At 35.3% G+C, this 22,448-nt stretch overlaps 1 protein-coding gene across 1 annotated transcript in view; it reads left to right on the plus strand.

The window, feature by feature from the left end:
• The window catches only part of LOC149796064 (uncharacterized), a 33,236-nt gene extending 11,327 nt beyond the window's left edge, over window positions 1-21,909 (plus strand). The window contains exons 2-8 of the mRNA XM_089964173.1: window positions 1,757-1,887; window positions 6,542-6,669; window positions 8,498-8,616; window positions 9,396-9,477; window positions 11,905-12,037; window positions 13,216-13,353; window positions 21,805-21,909. Of these exons, the coding sequence (XP_089820299.1) occupies window positions 6,557-6,669; window positions 8,498-8,616; window positions 9,396-9,477; window positions 11,905-12,037; window positions 13,216-13,353 (585 nt within the window). The 5' untranslated portion in view covers window positions 1,757-1,887; window positions 6,542-6,556 and the 3' untranslated portion in view covers window positions 21,805-21,909. The remainder of the gene's footprint in view (window positions 1-1,756; window positions 1,888-6,541; window positions 6,670-8,497; window positions 8,617-9,395; window positions 9,478-11,904; window positions 12,038-13,215; window positions 13,354-21,804) is intronic.
• The last annotated feature ends 539 nt before the right edge of the window (window positions 21,910-22,448 follow it).

The raw sequence follows: 22,448 nt of genomic DNA on the forward strand, positions 1-22,448 counted from the left end.
CGACAAGTGTACTAACATGGGGACAATTTCATTCTCAATACGGGTATTCCTATCAAAACAGTCGACTTAAGATGGAATGAAAATTCGCTACGTGTAATATTTAGATTGCTAAATATGACTTTACTAGCTGCACTAATTGCTTCAAACATTCAGTTGTAATTTATTTCAAATATGCATTTTAACCAAGATCGCAATAGTAAATTTGACGCGAGCGAAAACAAATAAGAAAACCTAGATAGCTTGAAGTCGTCTTTGAATTTAATTTATTAATATGCCCATTAACACAAATATTAAGTATTTATTTGAATAGGGTCTTTCTATCCTTATGACGTAATCTTGTATTGCAGTAATTACATACATAGCGCCTTAAAATTTTGCACTACAGAGTTGTTATAAGACTGTTTATCAGTTGGGGGTGGCTCAATAAAGGAGAAATTAGAAATAAGAGCTGCTTATTAGATTACAGGTCGAACATGTATGTACATTTTAATATATTCGGACCAATTAAAGACTCCCAGAGAAAACCTAAAATAATCGCTCAGTCGAACGCATAATCATCATGATCACATAATGTGCTAAGATAATGGCCTCCAGATTCCATTTATACAATTTTAAAATAGACTTCAATCATGCTTCCCGAAGAAAAAGGAAGATTAAAGCATAATAAAGACAGACAAAGAATAAAACAGCAAGTAGCCAAATGATATTAGTAAAACATCGCAGTGAGCACTACTTTCCCAAAGTTAGCTGAACGTTCATTGTAGGGTCCACAAATTAATACAATTAAAAGGCGAAATTTGAGCATGTAATTTATAATCGTTTTAACAGTTCTTGCAGTTCCAACCCTCTGAGTCTCCGACAAACGTAATAAGTATGCGACAAATCCCAGTAATTTTGTTTCCTTTGAATAAACAAACAGACGTTGAAATAAAAATAAACACATAAAGAAACAAAGAAATCATAAGCACAATAAGTACACTAAATGTATTGCCTCGACTGCAGGTAAAGGTATTTTCGGGCATAACATTGACGTCTTGATATCATATATGTTTGGAGAAAAATAATACTCCCCTTAATATTATTTCACACAAATATCGTGGATATCATTCAATTGCTTTGTCGCATGACTTGCAACGTAAACACGTTAGAAATTATTTCGTATGACATGATTTTTCTTCTATGACGCTATATCGTTAGAATGGTTAATTAAAATTTCGCCTCGTGGCCAACGTTTCTCTCTTCTGTGTGTGTCAGGGACTGATTAAGATAAACTTAATAATATTGCAAAGAAACATAGAGTGAAAAACTAGTTATTAACTAACCTACTCGATTTCGATTTTAAACGAGTCTTTTCATCTATAATTACCACTTAAACAATGAAATATCCGGGGTTTAATTTACCGCTATCAATTTTACATAACAGCATATATCGATATCAATTTCTATGTCAACAAAAACTATTATTCAGCATAATCATGAAGTTAAAGACAACTGGCTAAACATCAACATTTTTAAGAGTCTTTTCCTGTAGAAATAGATATGTAAAATTTTGCAACCTCAACGTTGTGGGGTTTCTTTTCGTTGATATGATATGATGTAATATGATATATATATATATATATATATATATATATATATATATATATATATATATATATATATATATATATATATATATATATATATATCTGTGTATGTGTGTGATGATCGTCTTATGAAAACTTTCTGACACCATGTATTACTGATTTCTTCCTAGGCTGCAAAAATGCAAGTAATACAGTTAGCATCACATTAAACAATCGTGCCGGCAACGAATTCATCATTGTTCCAGGCTGTAATGACAGCAGCAGTGCTGGAAACACGTTTACGTTGTCACACTGCTTAGAGGTAAATTAATATACTACTTGGCTAATAAAACAAAATCGCATTGTTATAAGACGTTGACCATATCTGTCCATGAAGAAGAGTAAATATACTGTAAAATTCATTTGTTAAATCTGTAATTTGCCAGCTGAAAACTTGTGTATAAATAACCTTTCACAATGAAATAGACATAATGTTATGTATATCTTTATTGTGTCATTTACTTTGCGGGACATGACTGTATAGTGCATATGAGCTATAAAAAGGTGTTTACAAGTCTTAAAACGAACCTTAATAATGTTGTTGTTGTTGTTGTTGTGGGGTTTAACGCCATTTTTCAGCACACGATAGGCTATATATGGCGGCCAGTATTAATGGTGGAGGAAGAACCCGGGAAAACCCCAGAAAGAACCACCGACCCACGAACCTTAATAATAAACATGTAACAAGTTTTAGGTCACCGAAAATGGCTTGGGATACACTGCTGCCAAAAACTAATGCTGAGCTTTAAGTGCTTACCGATATTGCTTAGCATCAGTTTGTGGAAAGTGGTACAGTAGACATCAACCTGCTATTCAATAAAATGAGCTCGAATACGACGTTTAGTGGCTCGATAATCAAAGGCTGTTACATATGTTACGAGTATAATGTCTTAAACTAAGTATGAGCAAACAATAAAACCAACAAGTTTTGCAACTTCGACAGGCATGGCATTTCCTAGAATACGAAATACAATTTTACAAAGACTGTACAGCATTATGAATTACACCCAAAATGACCCGAGCATTATATCACCAGTCCAAAAGTATGCTGTGTTCCGAAAGGATCTTCTTCCTTAAAGGTTGTGATATGTCAGTAACTTTGAGTGTTCTAACGTGTCAAAAGTCTTTATGTATCAGAATGACATAATCCATATTGTCCTTAAATGAATTTACAGTAATAATAAAGTAATCATTCAGTACGAAATTCAATAAGCATTTCATTATTCCAATGAATAGATAGATAGATAGATAGATAGATAGATAGATAGATAGACAGATAGATAGATAGATAGATAGATAGATAGATAGATATCCTCTTGTGCTATATCTTAATAACGGTTTTTAAAAGGAGAAAAAAGAACTTCTTTATATTTATGGAACATTCCTACAAACGGTGAACAAGGGTAGGTCAGTATACTGAAAGGTAAGATAATCAACTTCACAATAATCAGCTATAACATGAATTTCTAATAAAATCCAATGTCCTTAACTTAAATCCAAGTAAATATATTTACAAATATTAGCTTGAAGTGCAGTCTACAATCATGGACAAAAGTTAAATATGCAATAAGTTGTTTACAACACGACGCTCACAATCTAAGATCATAAACAAAAACAAAACGCACATTATACATAATACCTTTCATCGAAAACAACATTGCCAGCCCCAGTCATTTAAATAATCAATGCAGTCCCTCATCAATATCTGTCTTATTAATGGATTGCATCTTGTTCTTTTGTACACGCTTTCATTTTTGCAGCCAAACACACTCTACCGCTAAACAGAAAAGGTAAAACTCTCATGATGTAGCACACTGTGACGGTTTCGCCGTTCCAACTGAGGTTAAAGACGTATTACCTAAACTTGCACGTTACATGCCACTCATACGTCAATTAGTGGCACATGCGTATCTTTGACATCATTTATGGCCTGTGCGGAACATCTATAGTTTCGTTTCTCGGCACGACCACAGTAACTCTAGAGGACAATTATCACGCAAATAAATACTCAGCAAGGTGTCAATGCACCTCCGCATGAATTTATAGCATTTCATATGGCATATCAAATGAACACCCTAAAACTAGTACAATGGTATTTTCCCACTGGAAGTAATTGGGTTATCGCTGAAATCAAACGTTCACCAAGAACCAAACCAAAAATAGTTTGCTTGACTTTCAAAAAAGGCTTGTAGATTTACATGCACGACCTTTGCATATTCTACCAATTTATTAACTTATCAAAAAGCATCTAGAGCTGGTTAAAGTTTCCGTGGTTGGTAAGAACTTTTCAGCACGTATAAGCGCCGAAAACGATGATTATAAATGTATTGTTGCAATTCTCTCGGCCAAGATTATATTGTTGCAGGTCTTGAGTGGTCGAATGAAGGTTATTGTCGCGTATGTGAAAAATTTATAAAATTTCAAATTGAAGCTGTTAGGTTATCAAATAATAATGTCTTAGCACGAAGTAAAGAATGGCTTTAGCCCGAAGCAGGATCACACCTTTTCTACTTTCACTCGTACGAGCTAGCGCCGAAACGTGAATTTGTTAATTATTTAACCGAAGGCGGTGGACGACACCAACGGTTTAATTCAAAGATGCTGTCGCAAACAAGGCTGAATGGACCCGTATGCTGACATCACGTTATTAAGTCGTTGCGTGCTTCCGCGCTTTCGTGAACCCCCAAACACTGATTGATTTGGACAGTGTCATTTGGAAAGTACACTTAAGAATATACGAAATGCCTGTTGAAATGTACGGAGGATCCGACTACGTGATGAGGAATTAATAAGTCTTGCCAACAAAGTGGATTTGACTGAGTTTACCAGCTGTTTTATTATTGGCATCAATGTAGGCAAGATTGTGATGTTTGAAGATCAAAATGGAAAATTGCGAACAGGCTCGGTGGACATTAAATTACTGTTTTGAAGCGGCAAGGCCTTGTCGCGAATACCCAGGTAGAAATCACAGACGCAGTACCAAGATCATTAGGTGCCGGAGAAGAACTCGACTTCTATCCGGAAAGACTTAATCGTCATTGTCGTTTGTAGTTAAGAATGAATTTATCCTTATATATAATCCTGATATACTGATACCAAATCAAGGCCATTTTTTGTTTTAGCTTTAGCACGTGAAAAAGCCCGGCTACTGACTATACGGACAGGTATGAAAACACTCATAGAATATTTCTACAGCGATGAAGTTGAATTCAACGACCAATCAACAGTCGGTTGCATTCCCCGACGATAATGTTAAACCAACATTGTTCGCCAAAGAAGAACAAAATCTCGTTGTTATTCACCAACAACTCGCTTGTCCGTGTAACTTTTGGTTTGGACGAAGATGAGTACAATCGTTTCAGACAAAATTCAATGGCGTAATTGGATTGTTTCAAAATGAACGTAATGCTATTAGCCCACAGCCAGCATAATCACCCGAGACTTAAATATTCCTCAGGTAGAAATTAATTATTATTGTAAGACCCTTGTACCGGTTAAAGCAAGTAATTGGTTTGAAGTTTGTGTTGCATCTGATAAAGATCCACTTGGCGACCAATGATACTAATCGAGTCTATTTTTCATAGAACAACTTTGATATACCATCAAAGTTACCGACGCTAGAAAATAATCGCAGCCGAACAACATCTGCAAGATAAAATCCCTCAGATAACAGTTTTCCTAGCAAAATACGAACATGTAAGAATTGTTGTTGATGTTATTCGTAGACTCGGTGCCGCTACCACTTTAGACCTCATTTGTGACCACATATACGGAACCTAGGCTTTATCGACCCAAAATAGGTGTTTGCGTAAACAGTGAACACGAAGTAACTGGTAACTGTTTATTAGTGTATATTGATCAGTCTGCAAGATTGATTGCTAGTGCATTTGCTTAACTAAGGAGTTACATAGCTTTAGGCTCACAAAGGGTTAGCGTGCACTTAAATCATACACTCACAAGTAATTTAAAGCAAAGTCATGGGTTATGAAAAGCTTTGGTGTATAGCAGTAAGCTAAGTCTAAACGCCTCATAATGATACTACTGATACTATAAATGCAAACTTCTAAACACGATAACTATTAATATATATATATATATATATATATATATATATATATATATATATATATATATATATATATATATATATATATATATATATATATATATCCTAAATCAGCACACTTGCACAGGTTTCAGAAGGCTGACGTTCTTTTTCAAACTTACACAAATTAAGATCATTATTTTTATTTTGATCAAAAGATGTATTTCTTTATATTAGTACTGAACAAATGCTTGAATATGGGAACGAGAGAGATTTTGTATTCTTCCCAATACCAAAATAGTGTCGTCTATAGCGTACAGTATACGAAGAAAAATTGAACGATACGAACTTACGTATGCATGGAGATGCTAATTAATGCAATGCAAATGCGCCGAATAATCGCACAATATGCATCTGGTTCAGCAGTTATGTACCTGGTTGCTTCAATAGCCACGTTTTGCCTCATTATCTCTATAGGTAAAATGACGTTTCGAAATCATGTCTTTAAACGGCGCATGAGGAGTTAGGCAATCGTATGAACTCAACAATTTATCGACATATGAGAGAAAGCTTTCTTGAAACAAGTGCATAGGCGACGATTATTTAAAGGACTTTTGCATTTAAAATTGCCTCCTATTTCAATCAAATAATAATAAAATATATTTTTCATATCTATAATTGCAATTCTGGGATAAAAATCTTTTAAGAATACGTTATTTAGAATGTGGCCTCTATCATTAGGTAATATGACGTTGAATTTATGGGGTTTTCTTTCTAGACGAGTCTAAATTTAACATTTATCAATTCTCTCTTCGTACAGCTATTGTTAACTCATATGTTACTTTTTACACTTTCTGTTCTTTTTTTATAGAGTTTTACGAACGGAATGCAAACTGGGTACTTATTTCACGAGACTGGGAATATTTCGAAGGTTCGAACTTTCACAATAAACTGCCAGAATGAATCTGATGGAAACGCAAAAGTTTCTGATATCGTAAGGTTTGTGTGATTTTATCAAGTCGACATTAATTAAGAATAGTGCTTACATAGGCAATGGGCGCCCCAGGTGGCCGAGTGCTGTAAAGTGCTGACCCTTACCGATTACTGCCATTCTGTCCACGTGAGTTTGAGTCTCGAGCTCGGTAAATGTGGATCTGTGAGAAAGCTGCTAGTGGCTTCCCTGAGTTTCTAGAGTTCTTCCTTCGCAGATTATACTGGCTGATATGTATATCCTGTCTTGCGCTGATAAATGACGTTAAACCCTCCCAAAAAACAATTACATTGGTAATGGTCGTCTTTCTCCTCTGCATATTAACATTGTCTTTTCTTATTGAATTGATGTAAGCTATTTTAGGAGATAATTATTTTGACTACGTACAAGGGATATCCATTGTATAAGCATTTAATTGTCCCATCTAAAACTGGATATGTGGAATTAAAAAGATATGTGTATCGATTGCTCAAAGTGTGATTACCTTATTTTCCATTTTGTATTTTAAGTGATACTGTACGACTTTAACACTTTGCGGAGAGTGATGCGTGAGATTTAAGAATACAGAAGACAAGTACTGAAATAACTCCACAGGTTGAGCAGGAAATTTGTTCTCTCTGCTCCATAAAAGCGTTATATTCCATTCAGTAAGTTCAATGCCATTGTACTAAATTTAGAACAATGTAAGCTCTAACATGGAACCAGTATTAAAATTACATTTTTCAGGCCATATGATTCTGCTTTTAGACCACTGTCGTATTAACCGTCCAAGCAACTGTTTTTGACGTTTTTCTTTTGCCTTGTTGTTTTCAATCTCCCTAACTGGTATAATGATTTTATCTGGGCAAACTTTATAAGTCAAACTGTTATATACTTTTGAATGCTACTAATGTCCTTCATTAATTCAGCAGATCAAAAAAAGAAATCGGAGTAATACTTATGACTTCGCTTCGTCATTTTGAAGAAGATATTTGGCTTGCAATTTAAAAATTCACATTTTATTTATTTTTCCTCCGATTCTATATATTATCTTAACTTTGATATTTGATAGTGTGCAACACGAATCGACGTAATAAAAATGTGTGACCGGATGTCACAACGTTTCATACCAATCATACCAGAGACGAAATAATGAACAACTATATGCCTTGAAGTAAGGACGTTTTCAAATCTGTTTACTTAGTTTGAAAAATTAGATCGTTGTTTCCATTGTTGGTTATTTTCAGATAGAGAGAGGTGGGGTAGTTTCGTAGAGGGGGTTATTATATTTTATCTACCTTGCGAACTAGTGGCCTGCCAATCTTTCTGTCCGATTGCTTGTATGTATGTGTTTTGCATTTTATGACATAAGATGGAGTGTTTATTCTATTCCCGTTGACACGTCGACACTTTCTGCACCATTCTCATTTTCGAATGCCACATACAATAACGATTGTTACTTACCATTTTACAGAAGTTACAGGCAATATTCCATTGTTTGCATTAACAATTGTATCAATGGATTGCAATAATGGCAGTGTATATAATTTGAGAGCTTATATTCGGTCATCATTCTTAACCCGATTACTTTCATCTCTTACAAAAATATCACTATTAATACGTTACCACCTTGGTATATTTCATCTCTTAAAGAAATATCACCATTAATACGTTGACGTTGCCTCCTCTGTATATTTCATCTCTTATAGAAATATTACCATTAATACGTTGCCTTCTCGGTATGTTTTTCTCTTATAGAAATATCACCATTAATACGTTGCCTTCTCGGTACGTTTTTCTCTTATAGAAATATCACCATTAATACGTTGCCTTCTCGGTATGTTTCTTCTCTTATAGAAATATCACCATTAATACGTTGCCTCCTCAGTATATTTGTGATTTCAACATGACTATCGTTGAGGGAAACAAAGGATATTATCTCGGACAGGAGATAAAAGTAATCCTAACCGCAGCAGGTGAGATCATTGAAAGTATAAATATTTCTTTACTAAATCAATGTTCATATTACCACACTTTACAGGATCATCTTCAATACGGATGACTCATAACTTTCGTAGATATATTTCCTGTAGTTTTGCTTAATATTTTTTGTTTCACGATTAAAATTACTCTCTGCTTTGTGGCACCAAAACTGTTTACTTTGCATTTATCATCATTTTTAAAAACTCGTACTTCCATATTTTCCTTCTTATTTCGTATTTTTACATTGTTGTCGTTTCTATGCAGTTGTTGGTGATGCTGTCTTGTATTTAGTTGAGTTTGTTGATTTATTTACGAGCACATTCAAGTACATTTTACACCATTTATGAGTTACCAATTAAGACAAGTTTATTAACACATACATTACCGGTTTCCCCACGTACAACAAGCTAGGTCATTCGTCTTGCTTTTTTGGAACTATGTAATCCCGAGCACTTATAACTACTTTATACTAACATGTACATATTGGATGTCATGTTAGGACCTTTATTATTCATCTTTAATCTGTAACATAAAAATAAAAGGCGCTGTTGAAGAACGTTTTGCAATCAGACGCAAACTTTCCTCTCGCGCTCCAGCAAGATCTTATGTGGGTTTCGAAGCAAAAAATAAAATACGCCATTTACCTACAGATATATATTCTTTCTCTCGCTGTTTCAAGAAAATATCATGTTTTAATTTTTCGTCTCGGAAATTATATGACAAATATTTGTTATGAAAGTCCAGCGAAAATACCATTCTTGTTTGATTACAGGGCCTTACAGTATTACCCCAGTAAAATGCATTGCATCTTCTTCCGTCAATCCAAACATTAGTATTGTGTTATGGGAGAACGGGTGAGTGACGTCTACTACTGCTACTACCACTACTTCTACTACATGAATCGCTACTTCTTCATTATTACATATCAACACCACCAAAACTATCATCACCGCCACTAAAACAAATGAAACAACTACACGCTCTTCACTCTCTTGTTGACACCGTTACAACTACTTTTGCTATATCTGCTGCTGATATGAATCAAGCATGTAAGAAAACGATCATCCGAAAATGTGGTCCCTTCTTTTACTGTCTCCGGTGGAATTACATATAATCGCTTGCGTCGGTCTCTCTATCTCGTGACATGCTCGGGCTAACAATCAAAGTTGTCAAAACAGCATTCTGATACATGTGTATCTGAAAACCGTAAGCTTGAGAGCTTAATGATGTCAATTTCTGATTGAACCACCTCGGCTATTTCTGCGAGGTAAATATACACCCCAGTATTTTGATCAACGCAGTAATTTATAGAACAATCATAACTTTTGTTCGTCGAAAATTTCTTGGCCAAAAAAGGGAACTCCATCTATGCAGACCACCTCTACTATCTTTTATATGGACTAACCGACCGGTTGCGATTTAAAATAAAATAAGTTCCATGCATTCGCAACCTCTGAGTCAATCCTTGTTTAGTAAACAATCAAAGTTGTCAAAACAGCATCCAATGGCTATCGGCATTCATTCGAGGTATCGTACGTACGTTTTTGATCTCAAAGTTGCGAATGGTCAGTTGCATGTCGATAATTAGGAACACTCGTGATAGAAATAAAATGAATTTACGATATATATTTGAATATTTTGTTTTAACCACCGTTTCTTTAAACTTGTTCCAAAAAATGTATATCAATCTGCAGCGTGTAGCACGCTAGACACATAGGGATATATGGATGCTCATTATTTTTCATTGCAAAATGTCCGATCATCCATGTACCTGTGCCTGATTCTGCTAGTGTTACTGGACATTATTATGCCTCTCAAGTGCTCCCAAATGACATGGAACTCATCCGAACCATCGACCCACGCACCTGTACACGAGGTATTCATTCTCTCTATGACGTAGCACCGACGTATACATTCGACGACGCGATCGATTTGGCATAGCAGCCATGTTTCCGCATTCTCCATACAGCCGTGATTTAGCTGCAAGTGGTGTATGACTGAATCCAATTATTAAAGACTATGCTGAGGAGCTGCCAGCCTGAAAACCGCCATGCAGTTGGGCGTGAAGTTTTCCAGAGTAAAAGCAACACCCCAAAGAGACTCGAGATTAATAATTGTATAATCAGACTGTCAAAGAATGTAGATGTGAGACGATACAATAACGTACAGTAATTTTCACTATCAAAGAACCTTGATGTACGGGGCCCTAATATTCGGAACTTTATATACCCTTCTGTACACTAGAATGATCAGCAAATGGTTAAGAAACATAATATTATAGTTGGTGTCAAGCGGATAACAAGTAAGAAAATGTCACTTTCGGAATTTCGTTATTTGAGTATTGTTCGGCAGAAACTTGCATAAAGAAAACTAATATAACTTCACAAGGATTTCCAATATTTGATACCAACCCAACATATTGTCGGTTATTGTCTGTCTTCTGTAACAAAATTGCCAAAAAGAAAAAAGGTCAATAACATTTGTAATAAACGCATGACTCTTAAATACAAAACGAAACCCCCACAAAATCACTAAAAGTGAAAACAAATATATGTGCATTTAATCTGTTAGTGACGTTTGCATTATATGTATTGAATAGGTACCCGGGAAATAGAATTATATTTTTTGTAAAAAACATTTTTTTTAAAACTAACAAAAGGTTTAATTAGCACCTACATGAATATAGTTAATCGCAATGACCCAAATGTGCATGCACATGTAATTGTTTTTAATTTATGAACCTTAAGGCGACAAAGGTGATTGTGTGTGTGTGTGTGTGTGTGAGAGAGAGAGAGAGAGAGAGAGAGAGAATATTAAACTACCTTGCCATCTTATATACTACTACGTACAAACATTACCTTGCCATCTTATATACTAGCACGTACAAACATTACTTATATACTAGCATGTACAAACATTACTTACATACTAGCACGTACAATCATTACCTTCAAATGAACAAATAATATTGCAGACATGATAAACTCTGCTTCATTTTTTTTCAACCTTCATTTTCACAATGATATCAGCTAAACAGACTTTAAAGAGGGGCTGAAAATAAGCAATCAAAGGAAAAACTAGTGGCCAAAATAGTTGTGCCGAAAAAAATCCAGAATAAATATTTGTTAGGAGAACATAATAAGCAAGTCTATACTGTTTCATCTGATATTTAAACTGAATTACCCTCCCTATCGCTCCCAATCTCTGTTCTTTTCACGAAGCTATTATGTTGTCCGTAGTGAAGTAAAGAGTCTACATATGGTGTCTTCTCAAAATTTCAGAACCACTCAGCGGCAATATCTGCTGACGAACTTCAGTGGCTCTTGTAACAAAACCCTCACTGCCACCATGTATGGCTTCAGATTCGTACATTCGACCAGTGTTAGTCTTACCTGTGCTGTGAGACCGTGCGGAGTATGTGAAGAATTTATTTATTTATTTATTTATTCATTTATTTATTTAAATATTTATTTATTTATCTCTAAGTCTTTTTACAATATTATTTACTTAATTAATCAATCAACCGACCAACTGACCACCTCATGGAGAGTTTACTCAACGATTCTCTAACAGATTCATTTATTGTGAGTTGTTAATGTCAAACGTCTTCATGGATTAACATGAAATTTAGGCAATGTACCTGTTGCCCAATTTAGACCTTATACTCTTAAGCTTATGAAGCGAACATTCCAAGACCGACTGAGCAGATTATATGAATCTTGGACGAACAAAAATTGCCATGATATGGGCACAAGCATCAACATTTACCAGCATATAAGATGATACATTTTTAAAATGCAGACAAACAATACACGTTTGAATGGCCCTTGCACCTACAAGAATTTATACATAATGATGAGGATACAAAATAAAATAATTTCCTAAGTTATACTCATCGTTTTCTCCCATGACAAATGGCGCTTACTGTACTAATACAAATGGCGCCTATTGTACAAATACAAGTGGCGCCTACTGTACAAATACAAGTGGCGCCTAATGTACTAATACAAATGGCACCTACTGTACAAATACAAATGGCGCCTACTGTACTAATACAAATGGTGTCTACTGTACTAATAATATACTCAAGATTAAGAGATTATAACTAACATGTCGCTGAAAATAAAGATACACTCACGTGTTAGGAAAAAGAAGAACGTTATCCAGAAATATTGATCATAATTAGTAGAATGTAATGTGAACTTAGTTCTTTTCTTTCTCTCTTCACAATGTAAAAAAATGGCATGTGAATTCTCTTCCACACGGAACCTAAACAGTGCCATTTTTGCACACAAAAATAACAACAAATTGTATTAAGCTAAAGGAGTTGAAAGATCTGGAAATTTTCTCAAAACAATTTTGATAAATTCTTTCATTCTGAAAGTTCAGAATTTCTAAAGTGGAATAAGATCCTTGATAGATCAATGCTTTTTCGTAATAGCTTGACCTTCGTCCATTCAGATCTTTATATTAAGTAATACAATTTATTAGGAAACTAAAGCCACTAGCATAAATATTCAGCTTCGCTAATATCTTCCCTCATACGATATATCATATCAGCAATGTAACACAGTTTTTTTATCACCGCACAGGAACACCAGTGTAGGGAACCATCGGATACGGAGGATGCAGTAGTTCCTGATGACGCTCGGTACTCTGAGGATGAAGACTACCTGAGCCTCTTATCTCAGCCGACTATTGAACACACAGTCACTGTCAAAATTATATAGGTAACAAGATCTGCAACGTGTGATAAATATACAATTATTTGATTGCTAGGCAATTTAATTTATATACCAGTTTATGTCAGATAGAGCCTGATTCATGTGACTTACCAGAATTGTATAGCAACACACGACTCTTTTCCGGCTCAGAAACATATTTTATATCTGGAACATTCTGCATCTGCCCATAACCTTTGCCCCTTCTTATTGCATCTGGATCATGACTATAGTAGTGTGAATAGTGGTTTTGTACCTTTGTTACTGTCTGTATGTTAACGACTTCTAGACAGGCCATGACTTTGTCCTGACATCACACGCGCACTCATGCGAACCCACGCGTGAATGTTTTATGAGTCGACCGTGCCAGAGGAAAGTCATTTTATGTAGAAGACTTAAACCACTTTTCAGTAACCAACAAAATCGCTATTATCATAAACTATACTAATATAAAGACAAATACAGGCACGGATACGGCGCAGGTGCAAAACAGATTAGTCGTGCGTACGGCACGAATGCATTCACGTACATGACCGTGTAGACACCCACTATCCACTGCTATGTATGCGTCAACTCGTTTTGTAAACAAATCGATCACTACTGTTCGAATTGTATTACACACCACCCTTATGCATAAGTCCAGCCATTGCTTGGTACTGAGCTGGCAGACTGATCGACATTTATATACAGACTTAATGTGTATATGAGTGACACATTCAAGGATTGACTGCTTTTATTATCTAGAAATGATTCGTGAGCGTATCTAATCAAGGAATCATATTAATAGAGCCATGGATTGTTTCTAAAGTTACAGAAGAAATAAATTTACTCGCTATTTGGCTTAAGTAAATAATAAAGATTTGTCAAAGATGCCCAAAAGATGTATGGAAATGTGTATTTTTAAAATACACAGATGTATTTCTTGACAAATTATTCGACTTATGTATTTTATTGGAATCACAACGATGCAGTAATGGCATGGAATACACCAAAAAGTTTGAAACGTCTTTATTTAAGAATCTGCTAAAAAGCTTCAAGTTGTAGACGCCAACTTGTGAAGAGAATGAATACATCACCAGTGATGGTAACTCGAGTAATGAACAAATCAGTAAGAAATATAATTTTCATGACTAATATAACGATGACATCCACAATCACTAACCAATTCGAGAGGTTTATGGACCCCTTTTATATGTCCAGAGAAGCAAACCCATAGATGAGATATGCAAACAATCAAAAACGTTTAGAATGTAGGGATTTTATACTACTAAAGCAGCTATCCGATTGGTTGAAATGCTACGTGATGAATGATTCGAAAACATTTAGATCAAGATCGAAGTAAGACACATTTTACAGAAGTTTGAAGATTCATTTGTTACCAATTAAAAGCCTCGTACAATATTTCGGATTAACATAAATGAAGAGCTTCCACTACATAATACAGTGTTCTTACCCTCTTACCCAATTATATATATATATATATATATATATATATATATATATATATATATATATATATATATATATATATATATATATTATTGCCTTGGAAAATGTAAATTCTGTGGCAGAACAGCCCATTACGAATAGTGTAAATCGCATTTTGTCGAGTTACGTGTTGGTGGAGGTAATTTGCAATTGTTTAATCATGTCATTATAGTAAAGTCACATAATCAGCTTTGCCAGCCATGTAGATCTGTTCACTAATTTTATCGCGCTAGCAGGCCAATACTCTCCTAACCTATGATTTATAGCAACGATGCTATCACTGTTAAAACCGATAATGAAATCATTTAAAACATAGCTAGGATTTCTAATCCGGGTAAAATAAAAAACAATAACACAGGCACATTTCATAATTAGACATTAGTTTTTCTTTTATATAATCATGCCGGGTCATATCAAGCAAATCGTTCGAGAGAGTGGAATGAGTATTCCAAGGGTAATGACAGGCTATCATGCTTGTAATAGTTGGACCTTCTTCCGAGGCGCCACAATTGACGTAAAGCACCATCTCGATATAGCAGTACAGTATCTCATCAAGTTTGTCAAGTGAGCTAAAGCGACACACTGTTTCGTGATGAACAAGAACATCACCACCACATCACAGACTGTATCACCACGGAGGCTGTGGCAGTGATTTACAATATTATCGGGCATTTATCGCGAATGAGTACGAGTTAGGTAAAGATGCAGTAAATCTTATTTGAAAGGTGTGTCCAGGAATCCAGGAATCATATAGTACATGGGCACCTCCGTCGTTAAGATGCAAATTCTTCTAAATGTGAATCAGATGATGCCGTGAATCTGATAATCTGATACTGCCGTTTAACCGTAATAATGATAATGCGTTTAAAATCATAAATCAGAAAATTCATACGCTGCTCGTTTTTTTTAAATCGTATAGATACAGACACCATTAATGATGAAATTGATTAGAAATTTCGCAAGTATTCCGAAGACGTTGAAAATGTCCAACAACGCAGAGTTAGGATGGATTATAGACAGAGTTTCAATTACATATTCATGCCATTCGATGGGTCGAGACACATTCCAACGCCAGTCATTATAACACAGCGAGCACTAATCAAAGTGAAATAAAATGATGACAATCGATGTTTTGATTGGGCGCTATGATCAGTCCTGTAACCCAAAAGCGATAGTCAAGATGAATTCAGAAAATACAGAAAACATCTGTGTGAACTTAAGTTTGAATCTTTGAATTTCCGCACATGATAGTGACATCAGTTAGTTCGAGGGACTTAATCCTTACATAGTCGCAAATGTGTTCGATTAGAATAAAGATCTGTGCCCGATTCGACAATGGCTTTACATATGAAGAGAGTTTAATATTATTATGTATTTAGTTTAATAGTGATTATTTATTGTCACAAGGCCAACAGTCGTGAATTATGTCTGGGTAAAAGCCATGAATAGCTTACCGACATAGTTAGCATGGAGCTGGGAAATTTCCATTCATACTTTGCATGCATATTTATAGTACCAAATAACTGCTTAATGATGATAAGTTTTACTGCAGGGGAAATCAGTGAAAAAAACAGCAACATACAATTGTGCCAAAACCTGGTAAAAGGTTTTGAAATTTACAGCAGTGCATGGAAAAAAAGAAGATAGCATCTATCATCTACGCCGATATCGAAAGACTTAATATTCCAGTCGTCCTGAAATTCTAATAAATAAAATCCAAGTTGTAGAACAAATCCCATTCAGGTTTTGTTTTAATGTTATCCGATACGACGGGCAAACTAAGCAACCAATAAATGTACCGTGCCCCAGACGCGGCTGAGGTGTTCCTTAAATCACTCTAGGTGACAGAGAAATTGATCCGAAAACATTTATTCCCTCTCAGGCTTGATTATAATTAACGATGACACGCTCCTTTTCCCGCGTTCAATCATTACTTGACCTATAATGGCCCTTTTGTTAATGATGCCAATGTAAGCAATGATTTTCTCGTTGCTGGTGCGTACAGAAGGGCCGCAAACATCGCTTACAATCTACAGCTGAGAATAAATCCAAGAAACACGATAATAACCAGCGTGGTTTCCTGTATGTACAAGGTGTGGAAAAGGTGTCAATGGTGCCACACCAACATGTTTAAATAGATGACGTTTATATTGGGTTAGCTACAGATCATTTACTGCAATTTCTTAATTGCAGCGTGCATGATCTCGCCAGCAACCTTGACCATAATTGTTGACATTCAGCGCACGACCCAGTGGTGCTGATGATAGAACATTCGGTTTTTTAAGTATTACAAACGTGTATACGTAAAGGTGCGCGACTGATATGGGAACGTTTTTCCTGAAAATACGTTAGGACCGATCGAGGCTTTTCATTCATCTTTGTTTAGCTTAAGAATTTCTGCCAACTACTACGCGCACGTAAAGTGTGTATTTTTGCGTTTAGTTGTAAAATCCTTAGCAAATATCATTGTATATATTTAATACGAGATTTGCTCTTGAACCTTATCATCGCCGTTAACGCTTTTTATTTGTCACATATAATGCACGCTTTACAGCATACGAATGATGATATGTACGGATGATCAGCCACCAACGATGAGGCTCAGATGTGAATTTGACTAAGTTGACCACTAAAGCGGATTTCATTGAGTTTAACAGCTACTTTGTTGTTGATGTCTACGCGCGCGAGGTAACAATTTGTGAAGATCAAACTGGACCACTGCTAACGTTGATATGCAAGATGCAAATCTGAGGCTACGAGGCGCTGTCACCAAATCCCTGGCCAAAATCAATGAAATTGGGGGAATTAGACTATGGAACTACGTTTACAAAATATGTGTCTACCCAACACAATGTCAAGGTTAAAAATAGATGGCGATGAGAAAACCAAGTCCACTTAAGGCAACACATCGACAATACCGATGCTGCGACAAAACAAGAAGTGGATGCAAATATGTCCTCACCAATACATACGTGTAGTAATTATATTCCGTTTATGCAGAAAAATATCAAACAGTGAAAGACAGGACAAAATTAAATAAAGAATCTTAGCAAATAGTTGTCTTCTTAAAGGTGCACAAGTCTGGGTGATTTTTATTCATCTTTTCCAGATATGAACTATATCACATAGCATTTCCGGATATGGTATATTGGTTCAAAAATAACAGTTATTTTAGTCGAATAGTAACGCGTACCGTGTTAACTGCCACAAAGTTAATGGTAGCATTATCATTAGTCTTCAGAGATTAAATTCCGTTTGAAGGAATCAGTGTCTACCCATTCATGTACTTAATAGTCTCTGGTGTTTGTCTTTAAGATTAGATTTATCATTACTTATAAGTGATAGATCCTGAACATGATGAAGAAATTGCGGAATTTGTTGCCCGCGGGTTGGACAGTTTGACCAGTGATGATAACATGGATGGATGGTTACTTTGTTACATTCCAGGACGAATATCTGCGTCAGAGTTGCGTTAACCTACTATTGTATATATCGAAATGCAATGTTACCAAGTGCCATATAGAAATATATGTTTGGGACCACATCATGTACCAAGAACAACTCCAGGCAAGTTTGGTGTTATAGCACTAACACGTGAAAACATCGGATAGTTGACTACACAGGATGGTGTGAAAGCACTCAGGGATTGTTTCTACAACGATGAAACAAAGTTGTGGAGTTCACTGACAAACCCACGTCAGTTGCATTCACTATTGTTTATGTAGCACCATCATTAACTCAACCAAGACGAGACAATCTCGCTTTTTATTTAACAACTACGCTCTAGTCATTGTATGTTACTGGGCAAAACTGTTCAACAGCATAATCATTATTTGTTATATAAACGAAATGCCAACCCTTTAGAACGCACAATCACAGGAAATGTTTATATTTTCCCGAATGATGTATATGATTGTTTGACAGTTGGATTGGTGAAGGAAGAAAAACTTGTTACAAATTGATGTGCTTGTTGTACCTGAAGAAGATCAACCGTTCTATGAATTATAATTCGCAAAATCACAAACGTATTATAACTATGGTCGACTCTCAATGTTACCGACGTGATAAAATATCGAAGTTGAATAATATCTGCGAGATGAAATCAGCAAAGGAAACCCGCTACTCATGAAATACAGTCATGTGTCTGGTTGTACGTAATATTTGCGTAATCGCTGCGCCAACCACCGTTAGTATGTGTGTAGCGGGAATCAGGACTCCGGCAAATAGTATAGGCATACCCATCGGAATTGTTGTTAGAGCCCCATAAATAGCAACCAGTGTAACTGGCAGCGTTTGTAAAATAATCTCGCTCCCGCTGCATTCATTATATATTCAGCACTTCTCTTGGCGGCACAGAGCAGTCTCAGTGTAATTACCAAGATGTACTCGATAGCTATCGAAGACAAAATGGTTTGCATAGGTGATTTCGATACGGCGTTGGCGGAAATAGGAAAACCACTTGCGACTCCGAGTACAGATACGAAGCTGGAACATTAACGGCCCTAATTGGCAACCAATACAAATCGAATAAGCATTTGCATGTTTGCCATTTCATTTATGGTTTCAGAGTTTGGAATCATAATCATCATTTGTATAATTTGTTATTGAGAGTTTGGAATCATAATCAGCATTTGTGTAATTTCGCAATCAACTGATTGACAATAGTATGATAATAGTGGTTTGTTTTGGTTGCTGATTTTGGTTGAAGTATTTTACCTCATCTGACTTACTTGGGGCACGTACACCTCACGATAGCTTTTTGCGCGTGGGTTCGCATGCATGAGCGTGTGATGCGAGAAAAAGGGCATGGGATGGGTGGATGGAAGGCTTTGACCAAGATCATTAACAAAATCACAATGTTGCTATATTTCAAGGTCCATTTTTTGCCAGTCCAGGGAACAACTTAATTCTCTAGGCATGGTAAAATTAGTTAATTTGCAATTACAGATGAACGTAAACATCAACGCTTTTTGACAAAATGTGTGATACTGTTATTTAAACAGCTGTCAGATGGTCGCAAAGTAATTAGGTATTGATTTGTACTTTTAAAGAACATATGTCCCTACTGAAGGAAAAAGAATGTGTAACTTGAAATATCCAAGATTACAGAGAAAATCTTATCTTGACATAAATATAAAAGTTAGGCCATCGAAATATGCATACAAAACTGCATACCCAGTTTCATTGAACTAACTCAATATAATATTTGCTAATTTGGTTCTGAAAGTGTTTTAACAACAAAGATGTCAACAACGTTTTGAAAAACGAGTAAAACATTTAAAATTTGATGTAACAGCCTAAACATACAATAAAGTCATTTGCATAAAAATGCAAAAGTCTAACCACTCTTCTCTTGTACATTAGGCATATGTGAGCCTCGTAAAGGTCTGTACAAATGCTTGCAATGCTTAAAGCTAGTTTGACCAAAACTCTTGTCAAATCTAAGAAGGTTAGTCTGCCTTCACTCTAAACCATTACAGCATATACATACATAAGTGTCCTATCAATCTGTATGATTGGGACTGGAGAGAGAGAGAGAGAGAGAGAGAGAGAGAGAATACAGGTGTTTGCACGGTATGTATTGTAATCCACACTGCCACTAAGCCAATGAATCTATGAAAGAGGCAGGTATTATCCGCTTTACAGCACACCAATACATTCAGCCATCTCGAAAGTGTATTAAAAATTAAATACATTCAGTACTTGTGCACATGTATTGCTGATGGAATTTACGGTACTGATAGTGTAGCTTTCTCAAAGGAGTAATACAAATCAAATGGAAACAATCTTTTGTGCAGACATGTATAGATCTCACTGTATACATATGTATGTCAAATTGATGCTTGGGTCCGACTGAACAAGACCACCCATACTGGAGTCTTATCGACCTTTTCAGTAACAATAACTCGGGTAGCACTAAACGGTCGTAGGTAACTATCTTGATTGAGGATACACCATCTTAAGCTACATACTATCGAAATAAAACGCCATAACAACTAACAGATATACAATTTCAAATTCATGAGTGAATGGAGAAATAGAATCTATTAATGATCACAGGAATCTTTCCATGATTACCCCAGCCCATCCACGTACGCACCAACTTTGGTCAAACCAACACCGTTAGGACATATACTGACCAAAATCTTAAATATATCATACTTAAGGGGGTGACAACTAAGTAAAAATGTTACTTCAATTAGTCGGAAAGTAGACCATGAAAGATATTTGTCTTCAATATTTCCCCGTCTTTTGGGGAATGAGCCAACGACCTTGTGAGTTTAGGCACTCGCGAAAGAATGCTAAGAGATACGTGGCGTTAATGTTGGCATTGGTTCTAATCCTGTTTGGCACGAATTACAACTACTTAACGTGTTTGATTACATTTGTAATATTATGCATAGTCATATATGGAATGTTGTCGGCTACATCTCAAACTTACATTTATGTGGGGTAGAAGCCATTCTTTGATTTTCTAAGCAAGTGTTTTTGACTTATGATTAAAATTAAATTTTCTGTTTTTGAACGAATGTCCTAACAAAATTAATTTCTTCTTTACCACGTGTCAAAGGGTGTGTGTGTATACCTGTGTATGCCGCATTTAAATGTAAACTTGAATGAAGACTGCGTGCAAAGTATGTACAAGTACAATGATTTATTTGTATTTATGTTGTATAAAGAATATATTGGATTTGATGTATATGTCAGTTGTATATGTCAGTTGTTTTAGGATTATTGACAGGTGTATCAAGTAACAAAGTGGTGACTATGATTGGTCAATAAGACTGGTTGTGTCCATTATGTCGAAATGATATTGTTTGTGGTTTATAGAATCTTTCTCGCAAAAACGTTGAACTTCAACAATGAACTATGAACTTCCACATTTCCAGTATATCAACAGTTCGCTATAAATTAGTAGAAAATATCCAAATGATCTGACATTGGTAAACCAATGGTTCTTTTTTGTTACAGCTTGTGTACGTGATACTTTTCTAAAATGCTAATGCTGAACGACTTTCTTCGATGGAGTCAACCGGAAATGGTCTACTAATTTATACAATAAAATATATCTCTCTACCTGCTTATATATCCATCTATCTATCTATCTATCTATCTATATATATATATATATATATATATATATATATATATATATATATATATATATATATATATATATATATATATATATATATGTATGTATGTATGTATGTATGTACCAGCCTATCTATCTATCTATCTATCTATCCATCCATCTACCAACCTGCCTATCTATCTATCTATCTATATATATATATATATATATATATATATATATATGTATCTACCAGCCTGCCTATCTATCTAACAATCTATCTATCTATCTATCTATCTATCTATATATATATATATATATATATATATATATATATATATATATATATATATATATATATATCTGTCGACTGAATATACCTCTCTTTAATGTGATCAAAAGTGCACAGAACTTGGTAAATTCATTCCTTGATTTATACTTTCTAGCCCAAATATGACCAGAGTTGCTCTAACACTGGCATTTTCTTCCCCTTTCATGCTTAACTGACTTGCCATACTAACATTTCGCCATGTTGCGTACA

The sequence above is a fragment of the Sinohyriopsis cumingii genome, chromosome 7, assembly GCF_028554795.1.
Source record: "Sinohyriopsis cumingii isolate HCF-2022 chromosome 7, ASM2855479v2, whole genome shotgun sequence".
Taxonomy (NCBI): Eukaryota; Metazoa; Mollusca; class Bivalvia; order Unionida; family Unionidae; genus Sinohyriopsis; species Sinohyriopsis cumingii.